Source organism: Podarcis bocagei (assembly GCF_964188305.1).
Source record: "Podarcis bocagei genome assembly, chromosome: 2".
NCBI lineage: Eukaryota > Metazoa > Chordata > Lepidosauria > Squamata > Lacertidae > Podarcis > Podarcis bocagei.
In genome coordinates this window covers 89,697,857-89,716,638 of record NC_138126.1, presented here as the reverse complement: position 1 = coordinate 89,716,638, position 18,782 = coordinate 89,697,857, and the positions used below count along the sequence as shown (strand labels likewise).

General features: G+C 46.6%; 1 protein-coding gene across 2 annotated transcripts in view; it reads right to left on the bottom strand.

The window, feature by feature from the left end:
• ADGRE5 (adhesion G protein-coupled receptor E5) overlaps positions 1-18,576 on the bottom strand; it is a 46,123-nt gene extending 27,547 nt beyond the window's left edge. For both annotated transcript variants that reach the window (XM_081185331.1, XM_081185332.1), the window contains exon 1: positions 18,426-18,576. In XM_081185331.1, coding sequence (XP_081041457.1) covers positions 18,426-18,462 — 37 coding nt within the window. In that variant the 5' untranslated portion in view covers positions 18,463-18,576. The remainder of the gene's footprint in view (positions 1-18,425) is intronic.
• Between the last annotated feature and the right edge of the window lie 206 nt (positions 18,577-18,782).

Below are 18,782 nucleotides of genomic sequence, written 5' to 3'. Positions count from 1 at the left end.
GGCCTGGTCAATGGTTGGGGGTGATGGGAATTGTAGTCCATCAACATTTGGAGGTCCACAGGATCTCCATCCCAGGTTCACATTTGCTTCTTTTCTTCCTTCCTCTAACAACTGTATTCAGCAGCTGAAGAAGACTGCTGAAAACTGATTCTAAATGGGCACTTTTTTGAAGCTCTGGGCAGCCTGTGGTAGGTGGACTAATGGTTTGACATGGGGCAAGGCAGTTTCCTGTGTTCCTATTCCCCAATGATAGTGTGCGTTCATTTCTTTCAACTAATTTACTAGGAAGTTAAATTCTTCAGACAGAATTAAAATGGTGGGATTAAAACCAGGAATCATCTGGGTAGATTAACTGATATTACTTCTTGTCTGAAGTACTAGAGGAAAGCTAGCTTTAGTACTTTATAATGTTACTATATTGTCGCTAAGTACATATTTTTCCATGTATAAGACCAGGTTTCCCCCCCTAAAAAATAATGTCCAAAATTTGGGGGCATCTTATACACAGATAGATCTTCCCCCATTTTCTTAAATCAGAGTCCCCCCAAATAGGGGGTGTCTTATACATGGGGGTATCTTATAGACAGAAAAATACAGTATATTTAGGCCGCAAGCCTACATTTGCTTAGTAAGTCCCACTGAACTCAGTGGCACTTCCTTCGGAGTAGCAGAATTTATTCCAAGTATGTATTTTATGCATCTCACATTTGGGTCTTTCAAATTAAAAATGAAATAAATGTTACTGGAGAGTCAGTCAAATCTTTCAGGCACTCATCTGATTCTGATCTTATTTCTTTCAGCCTTCATTATAGATCTCCTCTGCTCTCATTTTTATCAATTCTGATTTATATTCATTATTTTTCTACTTCTTGTACAGTAATTACAATATGTTGTAAGTCCAAGCAACTTCAACTGAAGAGATTAAGCACATGCTTATATTTCACTCCATCATGCCCACATTATGTCTCAAATGTCTTATCCATCACATTACTTGCACATTCCTTCATTCTATCATCAAGTTTCTGTAACGTATTTTGAAATGAGACCAATAGAATAGCCTTATCTTCTTTTTATCTTGCTCTTTCTTCTAGTTCATATCTTCCTCTGTTCCTCTTCTAACTTTTGCCCCCCTTGCCCCTCTTGTTTCCTCCTCTAATCTCTTGCCCCTCTTGTTTCCTCCTCTAATCTCTTGCCCCTCTTGTTTCCTTTACAAACTTATCTCTCCTAGGTTTCAGCTAACATATCAAAAATTATTGGTCAGGGTATATCTTTTGACTGAACAGAAATCTCCAGTTCACTTGCCTTGATTGCTATCACACAGTTGTATGCAGACTGCAAAACAGCCATATCTTTCTCCCTCTTATTACTTGCTGGAGAGAAGAAATAAAATTAAAAACACCTCCCATTATGTGTTGTAGAAAGAATTCTTTTGTAAATGTCTCTATGCGGAGAGGTTTAGCTTCATTTTTTCATTTTACAGTTATTTTTCCATAAGCAACAGAAAAAATGAAGGTAGAGAGGGACCCTTTTCTGTGTCAAATATTCCTCTTCAACTCTACCATTGGGACTGACCTCAGAGGTTTGCTGGCTAACACTGGCAATTGTGCTTATCCTGCCAAGGATCAGGCTTACTATGCTCAATAATGGGAGGGGAGAGGGCCAGTGCTTTGAGTCAGACCTGAGCTAACAAATAGGTATCACAAGATTCATGTTCCTTGCCTGCCCAGAAGGATTGTCCTTGGCTGTCTTCAAGGTCAATTGATGGAAATCCTCTCAGTTTCTAGATATGATTAATAATCACACACAGGTTCCACAATCTTCACACTGTAAGATCTACTATACAGAGCAGCATCAATTTCATTAAGGTCAAAGCATTATTGATGCTCAGCAACATACCTGTCCCCAAAGGAATGATTTTTATTTCTGTTTGTCTGTTTACAACAAACAAGCAGTTGGAAGAAGCTGCAACCTTGATCATAAGTGCACGTGCATTAGGATACAGTCGTACCTCGGATCCCAAATGTCCTGGAACCTGGATGTTTTGGCTCCCCAACGCCACAAACCCGGAAGTGACTGTTCCAGTTTGCGAACATTCTTTTGGAACCCGAACATCTGACGGGGCTTCTGAAGCTGCGATTTGGTTTCCAAAATTTTGGAAGTCGAATGGACTTCCAGAACGGATTCAGTTTGACTTCCAAGGTACGACTATACTCACCACTTTCCCTGCAGGCTGGTTTTCCTATCAAAACCACCCCCTCCTAGCTATTTCTTGCCTTGTTAAGGAAAAGTTAGGAGCACCCCTCAGCTCTTATATAATCAAGAAAGAAGGGGGAAAGATCTAGAGGGAAAGATGTGTCTGTCCCCCTTTATGCACAAATGTTTGCCTCATGAAAAACATTTATTGTGACCAAGTGCCACATGTAATAAGGTGCTTTGGTCCCTCTAAAGCCCTCCATGTTGGGCATCCCCATCGACACATAAGAAATAGCATTTTATCAGACCATGCTGACAGGTGACAATGACTGGCAATGAATTGCATGACTGGAGTGGGAGGTTTTGAATTTGCCTCTCCATCACAGTTGAGTGCATTGGCCCTAGGAAACTGCTGTCCGTGGGACAGACAGAGCCTGGAACAGGCTTAACAGTAATAATGAGATGTTGATGGGTCATGCACTCACATTCTTTCAACAGCTGTAAACAAACTTGCACACGGAATGAAAAGCCAAAGAGCAGCAAACAATGCTTTCATCAAAATGGCTGCTCTATTCCTTGGAGTGCTTCCTGCAAAAAGAAAATAAACCAGAGGCAAGAAATCAACAAAGCCAGCACACTAACCTAGCGGTGGAGGAAGCCGCTCGGGCACCTGGGGCGGGGTGCACCACTGGGCCTCTGGAGTCTGCCTGACTTCTCCCACTCAGCCGCCCTACAGCTGGGGGAGGCACTGAGTGGACTGTTTGGCACGGTGAGTGCCGCCCGGCATTTTCTCATCCCCCCCCCCTCAGTGGTGACACCCGGGGCGGCCCACATCTACCACACACCCCTTCCTCCGCCCCTGCGCTGACCTATTTCCTTCTCAACCTTGTATTTGGCAAGCGTGGCACATCCTCAGGACCTAAATGCTGCCCAGACATCCTGTTCCCTGAGACACGGGTAAGAGAATTGTGCTTTGCAGACCTCTTCTGGGTCACAACCCCTTGCCTCCACCTCAGTCTTCCCAGTCAAGCAACAAGTAGATCTTGGACCATGGGGACCTATTTGAAGTACTTAGCATTCATTAAGGCCGTGACGGAGTCAACATACCAACAAGACAGCATCTCTTTCATTACACTGCACTAGTGCACATCAATGTAAGGTAAAAATGTAATACATTTATTCAAGAGAATAAGAGATATTCCACAGAAATGAGAAAGAGATGGCAGCAAACAAGCTCATTACACATATGTGCATACAGAGAAAGCAATTTGAAGATGGGGGCAAAACTTGCCTGTCCTAGAAGTACCGTATTTTTCACTCTATAGGACGCACCCGACCATAGGACGCACCTTGTTTTAGAGGGGGAGAACAAGAAAAAAAAATTCTCCCCCTCTCTGCTCAGTGCCCCTTCAGCGAAGCAGCAGGAGAAACGGAGCCCCTTCCATTTCTCCTCTCACTTGGCTGAAGGGGCGCTGCGCAGCTCTCCCTCTCTGCTGAAGCCAGGAGAGTCTTGCTCTCCCGGCTTCAGCAAAAGGAACATGAAGCCTGCGGAACGCAGTGGGAACTCATGCTGCGCTCCGAAGGCTTCAGACGGCTATCTCTGAAGCCTGGAGAGTGAGAGGGGTTGGTGCACACCGGTCCCTCTCGCTCTCCAGGCTTCAGCGAAAGCAATGCAAAGCCTCCTTAATTTTTGGAGGGGAAAAAGTGCGTCCTATAGAGTGAAAAATACGGTAAGCCTTTGCCAAGGTAAGAAAACTCGTTGGGACTCCTCCCTGTTTGGTGTTGGCCCCTGTTGTAGAACCAGCCACCTATGGACATAGATCACCTCTCACAGCTGTATTTTCCATTATCGTAACCTTTGTTAGTAACTCCTCTCCAAGATCAAATTTCTATGCTCCTCACAAACAACCCTGGGAGTATGGAAAACCACTCCTGCCTTTCCACCCTGCTCATGCAAATATCTAGCATGTACTACTTTCTAAACAAAGCAACACAATCATTGTTCTTGAAGATGGTTAACAAATTAAGAATGCCAAAGGTAAGATAATATGCTGGGCTACCTGAATCAAACTGAACTCTAGGACAAAAGTTTCATACGATGTATGAAATGCAACCTGTCAGAATCAGTATTATTTCATGTAAGAATGCAACAACAACATTCAAAACAGAGTTTTTTAAAGCTAAAAAAAGGAGAAGAAAGTAAAATGATACATGGGGTGGGACAGTGGGACAGGACATGTTGCACTCCAACACCCATCAGCCCCAGCCAGCGCAGCCAACAGACAGGAATGAAGAGAGCTGTAGTTCAGTAACATCTGGAGAGGCACAGGTCCCCCATCCATGCTATATTCCATAGGTAAAATTGAGCAGTGCACAAAAATAAAAATAAAGATAAGGAATCAAGGGCCCAGGAAAGCTCCCACTTCAAGCATACAGGCATTTTGGCTTCCTCGGTAGCACAACACAACTGCCCCCCCCCCCATTCCAGCTATCTCTTTAGGATCTGAAGGCCTTGCTGAGGGGGAAATGATTCCCTCCGCTGAGGTGCCGTCTGCCTCCTTTGTGCCTAGACCAGCACCCAGCGCCAGGAATGGTCTCCAAGGAACAACAACAAAAATCTCTCTTAGGGCCTAAGAAAAGGAATGTGCATTTCAAAAGTCCGTAAGCTTTATTGAGGCAGTAAGTTTGAAAGGTAAACCTCACTTCCTACAGAAATGGTGGCAGAGAAAGCCTGAGTCACTCATGCTCCCCCCCCCCCGCGCACTTTTAGGCCTCATGTGAAAGTGTGAGATGCACACAAACACACACAGCCCCACCCAGATACCCAACCTCCTGAAGAAGTAAGGCTTCCCCTTCCAGCTCTTCTGGGGAAATTCTGAAGCAACCCAGAGGTGACAGGAAAGAGAAAGTTCCGCCTCCTAGTTCTGAGAAGGGAAATGCGGCTAGCCACCTTAGGGAAACAGGGAGGCAATGCCACACACAGAGAGCGCTGAGGAGCACTACCTACAAATTTATTGTAATTGTAAATATGTCAAGATTTTAGGGTGTGGAAGAGGAAGAGGTCAGTGGGACTTGATCAAGGGGACAGCTGGGAAAATGGACTAGGCCGGCCTTCTTTGGAGATTCCACCAGAGTAGTCAGAGGGGACGGCAACTTGAACCCCCAGCGCCACAGAGTGCCTGGAAGCAGATGTGCTCTGGAAATAGCAACACCATGCCCTTTCCCCCATCAACGAAGACCAAGTCTGTCCCCACAAGAGGTTAAAAATGACTTGCATGTCTCTGTCCCTCCTTGGAAGTCCCCCAAGGCTAGTTTCGTTCAGCTGGGTTTCATTTCTGAACTTTCAGGGAGACTCGCTGTGCTTTCCTCTACAATTCCCCCTCCCTCTATCCCACTGCAAACTGGCAGGAGGGGGAGTGAAAATATACTGACAAGCCTCACGCAGCCCAGTCCAGCGCCTTGGGGCCCAATTGTAACACCCTGAAGCTCTTAAGGAGGTCTTTTGCTTCCTCCACATTTCAGCAACAGGTATATAGATAGGTTTGAACTGCCATAATAAATTTAAGGAAAGGGGGAAGAGAAGCACATCACAAGGAAAGCAACACCCCTCGAGGCCACAAAGCAGCTAGCTGACCAGCAAGTCTTGTGCACTCCACAAGCACAGAGCTCTCTCTACTAGGGCTGGGAGTATCAAAGGTCGTACACTGGTCTTTATGCTAAGTTCTGCAAAAGTGGGAAGTTCACGACTGGCCAGCTTCCTGCACCGCAAGACGTCAAGAGCTATCTATCTTGGTTGACCACAAACTTGACATGAGCCAACAGTGTGACGCGGCAGCTAAAAAAGCCAATGCAATTCTGGGCCTCATCAATAGGAGTGTAGCGTCTAGATCAAGGGAAGTAATAGTGCCACTGTATTCTGCTCTGGTCAGACCTCACCTGGAGTACTGTGTCCAGTTCTGGGCACCACAATTCAAGAAGGACACTGACAAACTGGAACGTGTCCAGAGGAGGGCAACCAAAATGGTCAAAGGCCTGGAAACGATGCCTTACGAGGAACGGCTGAGGGAGCTGGGCATGTTTAGCCTGGAGAAGAGGAGGTTAAGGAGTGATATGATAGCCATGTTCAAATATATAAAAGGATGTCACATAGAGGAGGGAGAAAGGTTGTTTTCTGCTGCTCCAGAGAAGCGGACACGGAGCAATGGATCCAAACTACAAGAAAGAAGATTCCACCTAAACATTAGGAAGAACTTCCTGACAGTAAGAGCTGTTCGACAGTGGAATTTGCTGCCAAGGAGTGTGGTGGAGTCTCCTACTTTGGAGGTCTTTAAGCAGAGGCTTGACAACCATATGTCAGGAGTGCTCTGATGGTGTTTCCTGCTTGGCAGGGGGTTGGACTCGATGGCCCTTGTGGTCTCTTCCAACTCTATGATTCTATGATTCTATGATTCTATTCTATGATTCTATGATCTAACCAATGCAGTTCCCACAATCTTTTTTTGGCTGGGGCCAATGTGCTTTAAATGTACTCAATATGTGCAAGATGATGCTCTGTAGTACCAGTTATCTATAATCACATGTAGGGGAGGGGACCCTAAACTGCAAAAAAGACTCAACGCTTTGTGTGTAAACACCTAGTTTGTCACAAAGAGAGTCACAAGGGTTCTGGGTAGTATGTGATCTTATCTTCTCGGAAGTTCTCAAAACTGCATGATGCAAGTAATGTCAACAAAGAAAAAGAAAATATCACAGCTGCAGCAGAAGTTGTGACATGATGTGGAGGGCCCTGGGAACTCGGCAAGGAGCTTCCGCACACATTCTTCCGCCCATGTCTGAGAGGAAGGCCCTGGCAATAAGACCCTGGGATTAGTGTGTAGACCTGCATCAACTGAGGTTCTGGTACCAGATGATAACAGAACGGCTGCTGCTGCAATGCAACTTCCAGTTTTACTTTGAGAAGAGGTCGCATTCGAAACACTAGTACAATTCAGTAAGCGAGTTAAGGGTGCTAAAAGTTGCCAGGAGACCCCTCACAGAGCCTACAATTCCCAGAACCCCTAACAAACAACAGTTCCCAGGATTCTTTGAGGGAATGTGCGGATGTGATCAGAGTATTTTTTCCCGTAAGGCTGTAGAAGAAGAATCAGTATAGTTTTCATTGCTAGGCAACCAAGCTCTCCTTCCTATTGTCAGGGCAAATACAGTGGTACCTCGGGTTAAGTACTTAATTCGTTCTGGAGGTCCATTCTTAACCTGAAACTGTTCTTAACCTGAAGCACCACTTTAGCTAATGGGGCCTCCTGCTGCCGCCGCACGATTTCTGTTCTTATCCTGAAGCAAAGTTCTTAACCTGAAGCACTATTTATGGGTTAGCGGAGTCTGTAACCTGAAACGTATGTAACCTGAAGCGTATGTAACCCGAGGTACCACTGTACAGTGAGCAAGTCAGGAGGGAAAGCCCATAGGTGGGGCATGTAAAGCAACAAAACAGAACAAAAAAGGTAACAGACAAGAGGAGATTTCTAAGCCAGAAGATGAGGGGAAAATCCAGGCTGCTCAGCGGCCAGAGTTGGCCAAGTTCAGTGGGCTGCGAAGAACTGGCACATAGTTCTAAGGATGAGAAAGAATAATGACTCTGGCACTGATGCATGCTTGAAATGCAAAGCTAACTCCGAGCATGAATGATGCTGCTTGTGATAACCAAATGTCCCAGTTTACTGGGAAAAAATTCAAACGTTGCTGAAGGGCACATCCGTCTCTAGGTTGCGGTCTACAAACTGATGAAGTCCAAGTACTCGATACAAACCAAAAAAGAATCCTACTGGTTTCAAACCTCCCAAGCTGCGCTCAACTGTGCTTCTTTATATAACAGACTTAAAAGTAGCTTAATCTTCCTGCATTGGAGGTCATTGGGCTATAGGACCCTCGGAGCCCCTTTGCAACTATGATTCTGCTCCTGCTCTCTGGAGAATTATGGATGCTGGAGTAGGGTGGGGAGACAGGTGAGTTCTTAGCACCATCAACAGATGACAGATCATGAAGGTTACTGGTGTAAAGCAAACACACTTTTGGAATTCAGGGGCTGGAGTGGAGAAGAGTCATGGGGAGAAACACATAGCGGGAGGTTATAGGGATTACTTCATGCCCCTCCAACTTCTCCCTGCCCAGGTCCCCACTCCTAAAGCAGCATATGGGCAACAGAGGCATCATTATACATGTTTGTGTACAACATGTAGCTAAGCTCAAAACTTGCAGGGTAGAGATTCCCTCCCTCTCTGTCCCTGGCCCAGTGTCTACAGCTGTAGCCTTTATCGTAGAGACATTTTCTCCCGTTAGCCAAATAACCTTGTACCCTAACCGCTCAGCCTCATCATTTCCCTGTTGTCAATTTAAATTTCAGGTGACCTGGGAAATGTCATCCAACGCAAATCGATGTTATGAAAGCATAGTGGCAACTGTTTAATAGGTCCTATTTGTTCCCACTTGGCATGCTAACCTGTAGTTAGTGCTGGTGCATGTCCTGGATTGCATTTATTTGGCTGGCTAAACACACAGGGATTGTTAACAGGGTCAGCTCACAATATCGCTAGCATACAGCGTATGTATGATATGCACATATAAGACTGGGATTTCCCAGTGCTAACCCAGCACTACATAATGTACCTGAGAAAAGCAGCTGCAGATGTCAGAAAGCCCTAGCGGAAACCACCGGGCCACACATTTCCATAGCATGCAGCAGCACAACTGGGGCATTTGATTCTGTTTGATGAACCACAATGCAGCCACTCAAAGATATGGGGGTTGTAGGGAAATTAGAGCCAACAGGCTGCTAGAAGGAAAGCAGGTTTGCCAAGCTGAGCAGAAATAAGCTCTTTTTGAGATGACTCCATTCAGCTCCACAGCAGCTTGAAACTGACTAGCTTACCCCTTTTCAGATCCAACTTGGCTTGGAGCTGCCACATCACCCCCCCTTTTTTTTGGGGCCGGGCTCTGGTGCCTTTAATGGTTGAAGAGCAAGCAGATGAATCTTCATCTACCAAAGCAGCTACAGGATGCAAAGGTTTCAGCCTGGTGAAGACTCACTGCTGGTCTCTTGCCCAAGAACCAACAAAAAAAGTTCTGGAGTCAGCCAACTCAGTCTGTGAAAATGTCTTTTAGATTTTCTTTTAATTTGATTATTTATTTGAAGGGTTCACTGAGTCAAATCCTTGACTCATTGCTATCCCTAGTCTACCCTCTCTATCATTGTCCTGAGAAGTTATTTCCAGGAAAGCTATTTGAGGGGCGTATTTCTTTGGGAGATTCAGTGTGAGCTGGGATTACCTTCATTCTTCTTTGCTGGTGGGTAGAATGTGGTGAGAACAAAGCTGATCGATGAACATAAGAATAGATTGCTGGACCTGGCCAGTGGCCCACTGAGTTCAGTATCCTGTTCTCACAGTGACCGACCAGATGCCTGTGGGAAGCCTACAAGAAGGACCTGAGCAGAGCAGCACTCTCTGTGAATGACATCACACCACAAATGTAGTACAACAGCACTCTTCCCTCCCCTGGTTTCCAACAACTGGTATTCAGAAGCATACCGCCCTCAACAGTGGAGGAAGAACATGGTGGACTGGACAAGTTTGTGGGGTCACCCACATGTAATGTCAAGCCAAAGAAGAATCCTCACTATGTCCTCTGTTCATTCACCAAGATGAGAGGATCCCAGATAGTAATTTGCAGGAAACAATCCGAACCACCTGTTTCATATGAACCTAGGAAACAATATTCTTATTCCTCTCCCAGAGCAGTTTAACAATCAATCCCTTTTCGTGGGGACTCTGGAAATTATATCTCTGGGATGGGAATAGGTAAAGGTGAAGGGTAAAGGGACCCCTGACTATTAGGTCCAGTCGTGGCCAACTCTGGGGTTTGTGGCGCTCATCTCGCTTTATTGGCCGAGGAAGCCGGCGTACAGCTTCCGGGTCATGTGGCCAGGATGACTAAGCCATTTCTGGCGAACCAGAACAGCGCACGGAAACTCCGTTTACCTTCCTGCTGCAGCTACCTATGGTACCTATTTATATGGTACCTATTTATCTACTTGCACTTTGACGTGCTTTCGAACTGCTAGGTGGGCAGGAGCTGGGACCGAGCAATGGGAACTCACCCCGTAGCGGGGATTCAAACCGCCAACCTTCTGACTGGCAAGTCCTAGGCTCTGTTGTTTAACCCACAGCGCCACCCGCGTCCCCCGGGATGGGAATAAGGGCCTCCTAACAGCTCTCAGAACTTTTAACAAACCATATCTCTCAGATTTCACTGTGGAAAGCAACAACTGTTTATCATAGTACCCTAAATGTATCGTGAGAATACACCCTGGTCAAGAACACAATGCATTTACCATTCCATTTTTCATACTGGCATTCCGACCTTGGGGTTGGGGGGAACCCAGCAAAACTTTAAATAGAAAAGGCGAGACTGAAAGCAGCATTTGCACTTTTTTGTTACAAATAAAACTCTCGGTATTTCACCTCTCAGTATTTGTCATGAGAGCAAATCGAAAGGGAAGCAGTGGTGGGCCATGTGAACCCACAGGGAGAATCACAGGGGAGGCAAAGGCCAGAGAAGAGCCTGCTACACATAGTAATACTCCCCTGACAATCAAGAGTTTGGATCTGTGCTAGTTTGAAAGTTAGGGAGTGAGTTGGCTGGCTCTGCTTACATTCTTTGAAAACGTCTTAACAACACCAATTAACATGACAAAACCCATGCTAGTTAGTCATTTGCCAGATCTGCTTGTGCTAAGTGGAAACAAAACAAAACAAAACAAAACAAAACCCTTTTTTAAAGCTGGCATACATAAGCTCTTCATGCACTCTTCATACTCCCTCTTCACTTACCACCCCAGCCAGCTGATGAGTTACTTGTGCAAGAATTGCTGCCTGTTTTTCACACTGTGGCTTTTATTACTGAGGAGTAAGTCCCATTAAATACAGGGGGGATTATTTCTCAGTAAACATGTAAACACAGGCATCTTGGAGTATTTAGCATCAGAATTCATAGACTCCTGTGACTTACACATCCTCATTCATACAGAGCCATGGCTGTAAGGTGAATTGGCTTGGTGATGTGAGAAAAGCTTCCGTTTACAGTGAGGACAGAGGCTTCCTGGTGGGAAAACTGAAAGTTCGATGAGCATCTTAGAAGGAAAACTCCATGCCTAGATCTGCTTATGAGCCCAGGCACACTGTTTCATTCATTGTAAATACACACCACTTGAGAATGAGCCATCGAACTCCAGGAGGAAAGGCAGAGGAGGGTCAGAGTAGCTATGGAATCACTGTGTAACCCACTTGGCAAGGCTGATTCATTTCCTGAGCTGAGTGATGTGAAGAAAAGAGAACTAACAAGCGGTATGTGGAGAAACCCAGATGCTTCTCCACCCACATGGCCTGTTTTTAGCATAATTTACTTCTGGGCAGGAAAAACAAGAACCGCGGTATCCACAAAGCCCCCAAAGAGATACTTCCTTTTGCAAGAGAGCCTGGAAGACATTGTGAGGCCACCTGCATTATAAGGCCCACACTGCATTGCGTTATATATGAATAAACTATGGAAGGCCAAATCCGGCTAGGCTGCTACAATGGCAGGTTGCTGTTTGTTAGTGACAGATCTGTCGTTCTCCCTCTTCCCAGGCCAGCCCACACTTCCTCCCAGTGGAAAACATTCCCTAACAGAATTGCTGCAGATCTACACTAGATACAGAGCTGGCACCATTTATATAAGTAGTCAGATCAGCTCTTGAGTTGATTCATTGAGTTACTTAACACAAAAAGCCAATATCCTGAAAGCAGACATTCACATTCTGCCCTTTCCCCCCGGCCTCCTTGCCCATTACAAACATAAGAAGAGCCCTGCAGGATCAGGCCTATCTAGCCCAGCATCCTGTTCTCACAGTGGCCAGCAAGATGCCTGTAGGAAGCCTACAAAGATGGACCAGAGAGGAGGAGCAGCACTCTCCAGGACTGACACTGCACTACAAATGTAGTGATCTGGAAACTACTGAAGCGAAGCTGGCTCGTGAGATTTCATTCAAGCCTCCGTTCAAGAGGGAAATCCCATCCTGAAAGTGAGACATCGAGTCACAACAAAACAAGTCTTTTGCAGCTGATGCCATGGAAATACCCAACAGCCACCCCCTTTCCTTTTTGAATGAGTGGGAGGCCAGGGCTCATTTTCCTATCCAAGATCACAATACTTCTCCCCCACATCACATTCTCAGCCATGTGGATGCTGACTAGACTCAGCTGTCCCCCTGGGCCTGCACATGCCATGTGAGCAGGTGTGGCAGACATCAATCCAGGCTCTGGAAATAGCACTGAGTCCCGACGTCAGACCTCTAGCGGGTATTCCCTGCTGTTATAAATTGGCAGCCGGCAGGGAGGCGTTCTGAATTCTTTGCATTTCAAGCCTGCGACATTTGTGTCCAAAGTATAGCAGCAGTCAGAAAGCAGGGCCTCACATAAAACTGCTTCCCAACTCGTGCGGCTGGCTGTTCTCGCAGGTAGAGACAGAGGAGAAAATCAACTCAAGTTTGCATTTAAAGGCAGACCTACTTAATCTGCACCAAAACAATATGGGAACCCAAAATACAACTATCCTCCAAAATTTGCAGTTCTCAAAATGTTGTAATGTAGTTCGCCAGCCAACCAATGTTTATAAAAATACATGTATTAGGGGGAAATATGCATAAAAATGAATATATTGGTGAAAAAACATGAAACAATGCATTGTATCATGGAAAACTGCTTGCAAAAAATATGTAAATTAATCAAAGCCACACACAAAAATGTGTTCGTTAGGAGAAATTCACATTAAGATGCTGGATAATTTTCATGAACATTTTTTTCATTAAAAAAGTCACTGATTGCTGTAGAAATGTGGAGAACTGAATTTAAGATAAAAAGAGAGAAACGGAGAGAACCAAAATTGACAGGTCCTTCCATTCCTACCTCCAAGATCTCACAACTAGAGCTGTCAGCTTTTCAACACTCTGCTACAGCTGTATCTTAACAGCAGCCTGGTGTGTATGTGAGCAAGAGACGCTTCCTGGCGGCTACTAATTTGATGTAGGATTCAGTGGCACAGCAGACAATTCAGGTTGCGCAATTAAAATGGATTTGCCACTACTACGCAACAAATCTGCCTCCCCTCCAACCTCTGCAAACATTGCCACCCTCCTGATTAGCAGCCACACTCTCCATTGAAAATCAACCAGTTTTTGCTTTCATGTCTAGTAGCAAAAGAAAATGCAGTATTGTGGTGGTGAAGGGCATGCTATACATTACTTGCCTGACTATGAACATTGCCTGTCATATACATAACCCTATGACTCACCTGTCTGACACTTTGGGCAATTCAAGAGAGTGGCATGTGGCTTCCCAGAATCAGATGTGCAAAACCAACTCATCAAAGCTCATGCACAGCATCCCAAGCTGAGACCCTAACACAGTTCTCCTTTTGGGGGCGGGGGGAACAAACATAGACACTTTCCAAAATGAAGCATCTTAAAAATAATCTTATCTTAGGTTGACATCAGATAGTATTGCATTCATTACAAGTTTTACACACACACACACACACACACACACACACACACACACACACACACATGCTCCATGCCTGGATTTTGTTGTAGTAGCCAAGTTAAGCTACACCCTGTGTTGGACAGTCTTAATTCTCAACAGCAACATTTGTTGAGAACAGAATCTGAGATAGATGGAAATGTGTCCCAGTTCGTTACCTAACAGTGTGGTCCAGAAACAGCATCTAGATCTACTTGATACACTGGCTAGGAGAGACATCCTGATTGATGGTCACTCCTATAGAAACCAAGCCACAGTTTGAAAACAGGACTAGACTTCAGACTATAACAAAAGGTGCCCAGGTTTGGAATTTTTGGCCCATGTTTTCTACGGAGTGAAGAAGCCCAGTCATTCCTAAAGCAAGTCTGATGTCACCCACCCCACCCCCTAGATGTCACATAGCTGGCAGGACCAACTAGGGTCAAAGAATGTGAAATTCCAGTAAAGCTTCAACATGAGAAATATCAAAATACTCCTTAAAGTAGAAAATAAATTCTTCCTGGCTTGTGTCATGGGCCCACTCAACTGTGTCCTGACTGATGCCAAGAACATAGACCTAGCCATGGGAAGAGAGTGGTGCCTAGTGGGTCAAACTAGAGGTTAGCATGAGAAACCAGGACTCTTGGCTTCTCTCTCCTCTTCATCTGGTTGCCCATTCTGTGCCTTTGTCGACTCTGATAACTTACCATATTTTTCGCCCTATAGGATGCACTTTTTCCCCTCCAAAAATGAAGGGGAAATCTGGGTGCGTCCTATGGGGCGAATGCAGGCTTTCGTTGAAGCTTGGAGAGCGAGAGGGGTCGGTGCGTACCGACCCCTCTCACTCTCCAGGCTTCAGGAAGACATCCGCAGCCTAGGCAGCTCTGCGGGAGTTCCCGCAGGGCTGTCTAGGCTGCGGATAGCAGCCTGCCGCCCGGCGCGAGGAACGCCCTGAAGCAGAGCACCCCTCGCGCCGGGCAGACAACTGCAGCGTGGGGAGCCCTGCAGGAGTTCCCCGCAGGGCTCCCCACGCTGCGGATAGCAGCCTGCCGCCCGGCGCGCCCTGAGGCAGAGCGCCCCTCGTGCCAGGCAGACATCCGCAGCATGGGGAGCCCTGCAAGAGTTCCCCGCAGGGCTCCCCACGCTGCGGATAGCAGCCTGCCGCCCGGCGGGCAGGGTGCGCTGAAGCAGAGAGCCCCGCGCGCCGGGCAGACATCGGCCAGCCTCACAAGCTCGGGGGACAGCAGGGAGGTGCAGCGCCGCCATCCCGCTGTTCCTCGACCTGGTTCGGTTTCCCTGACCTGGTTTTGGGGGGGGGGGGAATAAAGGGGGAAAAATTTCCTTTATTTCCCCCCAAAAAAACTAGGTGCGTCCTATGGGACGAAAAATAACGTATACAGGACAGGGCAGTGCCCCAGATCTAACGAGATTCTGCTTTTACTTTTTAAGGAAGTGGAAACAGCAGAGGGTGAGGAACACAAAGAAGGCAGCAAGTCTCAAAAGCGGCATACAATAGGAGATTTACATTGCAATCGTATAGATGTCTACTTGGAAGAAAGTCCCACTGAGTTGAGTGAGACTCACTCCTAGGTATGTGTGCATTTGGTTGGACTGCAACAAATAACACATTTTACAGCGCAGGCATGTGTGTCTACTTTAAAGTAAGCCACACTGAGTCTAGTGGGACTGACTCCCCGATGTGTGCATAGGGTTGCTGTAGCCTTTGGCTGTGTACACTCTCCTGTTCACTCTGCATTCTGTGTACTCCCACAGATGGTTTGGGAAGTGGCTTACACACAATGTTAACCATATTCCGTATCTATGCTATGGTTTCCCTCCAGACCAACTTTGGTTCAAATTGAGGAAAAAAATGACCAAGCTGTGTTTTAAGCCAGTAATGTGTATGCAGCCACAAAGAGAGTGAGAGAGCCCAAGGGTGTGTGTTTCATGTTTGTTCCTTAATATTTTCATTATTAAGCCGTCTGATGCTTATTATGTAGCAATGTGTTTTGTGTTCCTTGTTTTAATTTATGTCTCAACAGATCTGATTGCAAGTGTCTTGTTTCCATACAAGTCTTTCATTTTTATTTAAAAGTACTACCTTTCAGTAAAGATATAGAAAGGGCAGTTAGCTGCAAAAAAAAAAAAAAAAAAAAAAAAAGGCTTGGTCAAGATCAAAATGCCCTGTACTGTTCTAACAAGTTGTGCTACATTTCTGTTTAAAGTTTGATGGTTTTCAGAACCATTATAATTTGCATTTCTGAGTGGTTACCCTCATTTTTTTGAAATTATGTACGGCTAATTTAAGTACTGTGTATTACGCATTCCAAGGCATTCGTTGTACAGTATTTCATTTGGTATAATACTTTACCTGTGACCAAGTATTATTCATTTAAATCATTAAAAAAAGAATGATTGAACTACTAATTATTTCATTATATTTGTATGGGAAGATTTCGCAGTTGCCCCAGTAAAGTTTTATAGAAATTAATCTTTCATTGTGCTTCAACAGATTTTCTCACTTGGCATAAAATTACCCTACTGATTGTGCTTCATATGTTCCCAACCACTTTATTAATATTAAACATTAGTGGTTAGAAGTATGAACTAGGTAGCTTGGTTCAAATCTCAGGTACGTGATTAACTCACTGGACAGTCTAGACCCAGCTAATGACCAATGGTTAGGGATGGCAGGAGTGGTAGTTCAGCAACAACTGGGGGCACAAAAGGTTCCCCACACTTGGCCAAGGCATACACAAGCTACTCTGCCTTAAGCTCTCAGCCCCCTAAGATGTTTTTCAAGAGCTTTCTTTATATCAATTAAGCAGCTGATGGTGGCTTGAGGTTGAGGGGAGGACACCCAGGTTGGGGGAGTCAGAAAACCCCCTCATGCATAATGTCACCTCAAGAATGATGTGTTTATCTCAGGGCTTGTACTTCTCCACACAAGGGGGGATTAGTATTGCCCCAAGATTCTTCGTAGCATGGAAGAGCTTTACGATACAGTGGTACCTCAGGTTACATACGCTTCAGGTTACAGACTCCGTTAACCCAGAAATATTACCTTGGGTTAAGAACTTTGCTTCAGGATGAAAACAGAAATCGTGCAGCGGCAGTGCAGCAGGAGACCCCATTAGCTAAAGTGGTGCTTCAGGTTAAGAACAGTTTCAGGTTAAGAACAGACCTCCAGAACAAATTAAGTTCTTAACCCGAGGTACCACTGTAACATGTTGGCCTATACTGAGGTTTCCTTCTCACAGCTGCCCAGAACATGTTAGGCACATGGGTGGTGAAAGGCCCAACCCTGCTCCCCCATTCCCAATGCATGGAGTGATCTCATTTGCAAAAGATGGCCAAAGACATTTTGCTGCCTGAGGCGGACAAGTTCAATGCACAAAAATTAATAATGGCACTTCCAGACTGTTGTTTTTGGGCGGGATTCAATTCTTAAACAACAAATCCACTTCTCTTCCCACAAAAAATCTAGACTTTTTGTGATAAGGAAAGCAATGGGAAAACACACCAGGATAGCAATTACTTGATGAAACAAACAGTTCAAATCAAATGCTCAATAAACAGCCAAGGTCGCAGAACCTCCACACAAACTTTGTGCAAACAAATCAGGATGCCTGCTCAATAAACAGCTCAGCGGGAAGCAACCCTGGGCTGGCAGCTGATTCTTACTTCCAGGTGGTAATTAGGCAGCACCATCCACCAACATTCAGGTCTGCAGGCTGGTTTGGGCAGCCCAGGGCAGGCAGGCGGGAGTAGCACCCACATCTCCATCTTCCAATATCTCAGCACCATCCACTGCTTAAAGCTGCCACCGCAGTCTGCCGGCCCTGATTCTATCACTCCTCACGAGGCAGGGAACCGAGGCCCTTCCCAACCACTGAATCCCCTCCAAAATCAGCGATCCCGCGCTGCTTTCTCTCTTCCACACACACCTGCGGCCGCTCTCCTTCCTGACTGGAAGCTGGGAGAGCGGGGTCGAGGGCTGAGGAGGGGATCAAAAGCAGGGGATCTCGCCTGCGTCCGGCTCAACCCGACGCCTGCCTCGGGCCCCCGAGAAACACGTCTAATGGTGCCCTGTCATAGTAGCGCAGGCTTACAACACCGGGGTTTTGCAACTGTTCCTGGGACAATGTGCGTAAAGTGCTGGGGTGGGGGATGACTCCAAGTCACTTTCCTTATTGGAAAATAGCAGTTTTTTAAAAAGCAACGGTAGCCTGCTTTGCGAAATGAAAGAAATCCTTTGGCTTCTGCTGCTACCGCGGGATTTATATTTCCCAAGTGCCTTGGCGATGCACTTGGGGGGTAAAAGAGAAAAAGGCGGCAACGGCATTTGCAAACCGACGCAGAGTTAGCGCAGCCGAAGAGAGGAGAAGTTTCGGGGAGTTTCCCTTAACACAGCCCCTGCGGAGGCGAAGGGAAGCGAGACCCCAAGGCAGCGAGAACCGAGTCTCGCCTCCCCGCAGCAGCAACAAGTCCCTGAGAGGTGCAGGTGGAGCCCTAGCAGTTACACAAAACCCCCGGGCACGCGTTCAGAGAGGCGGCCACGAGCCTCGCCGGATCTGAGTGGGGGCCAAGCCACGCAGGGCTCCCCGACTCCGGGGGACTCACCTAAGGCCAGCGGCCGGAGCCGCGGGGAGAGCGCCATGCTCCTGCTCGACGAGCGCGTAGGGCGGGGAATGCCGGGTGCTGCGAGCGAGGGCTCCGGGCCGGCCAGAAAGGAAGCGAGAAGTGAGACGGAGCAGGGCGGGGGGCGGCATCTACTCCCGCCAGGACCCGCCCAGACACGCAGGGGCTGGGCAGAGAGAGGGGCGAGAGGCATCGCCCAGGCTGGGATCCAGCCGAAGCCGCCGCCTCCTCCTCTCGCAAGGCATGGCAGCTGACGGGGCGGGGGTGATTGGGGGAAACGTGTCTGGACCCGGGCCAGGCCTTAGTGCTAGAATAACGTGGTCTCTGCGGTCCGGGACA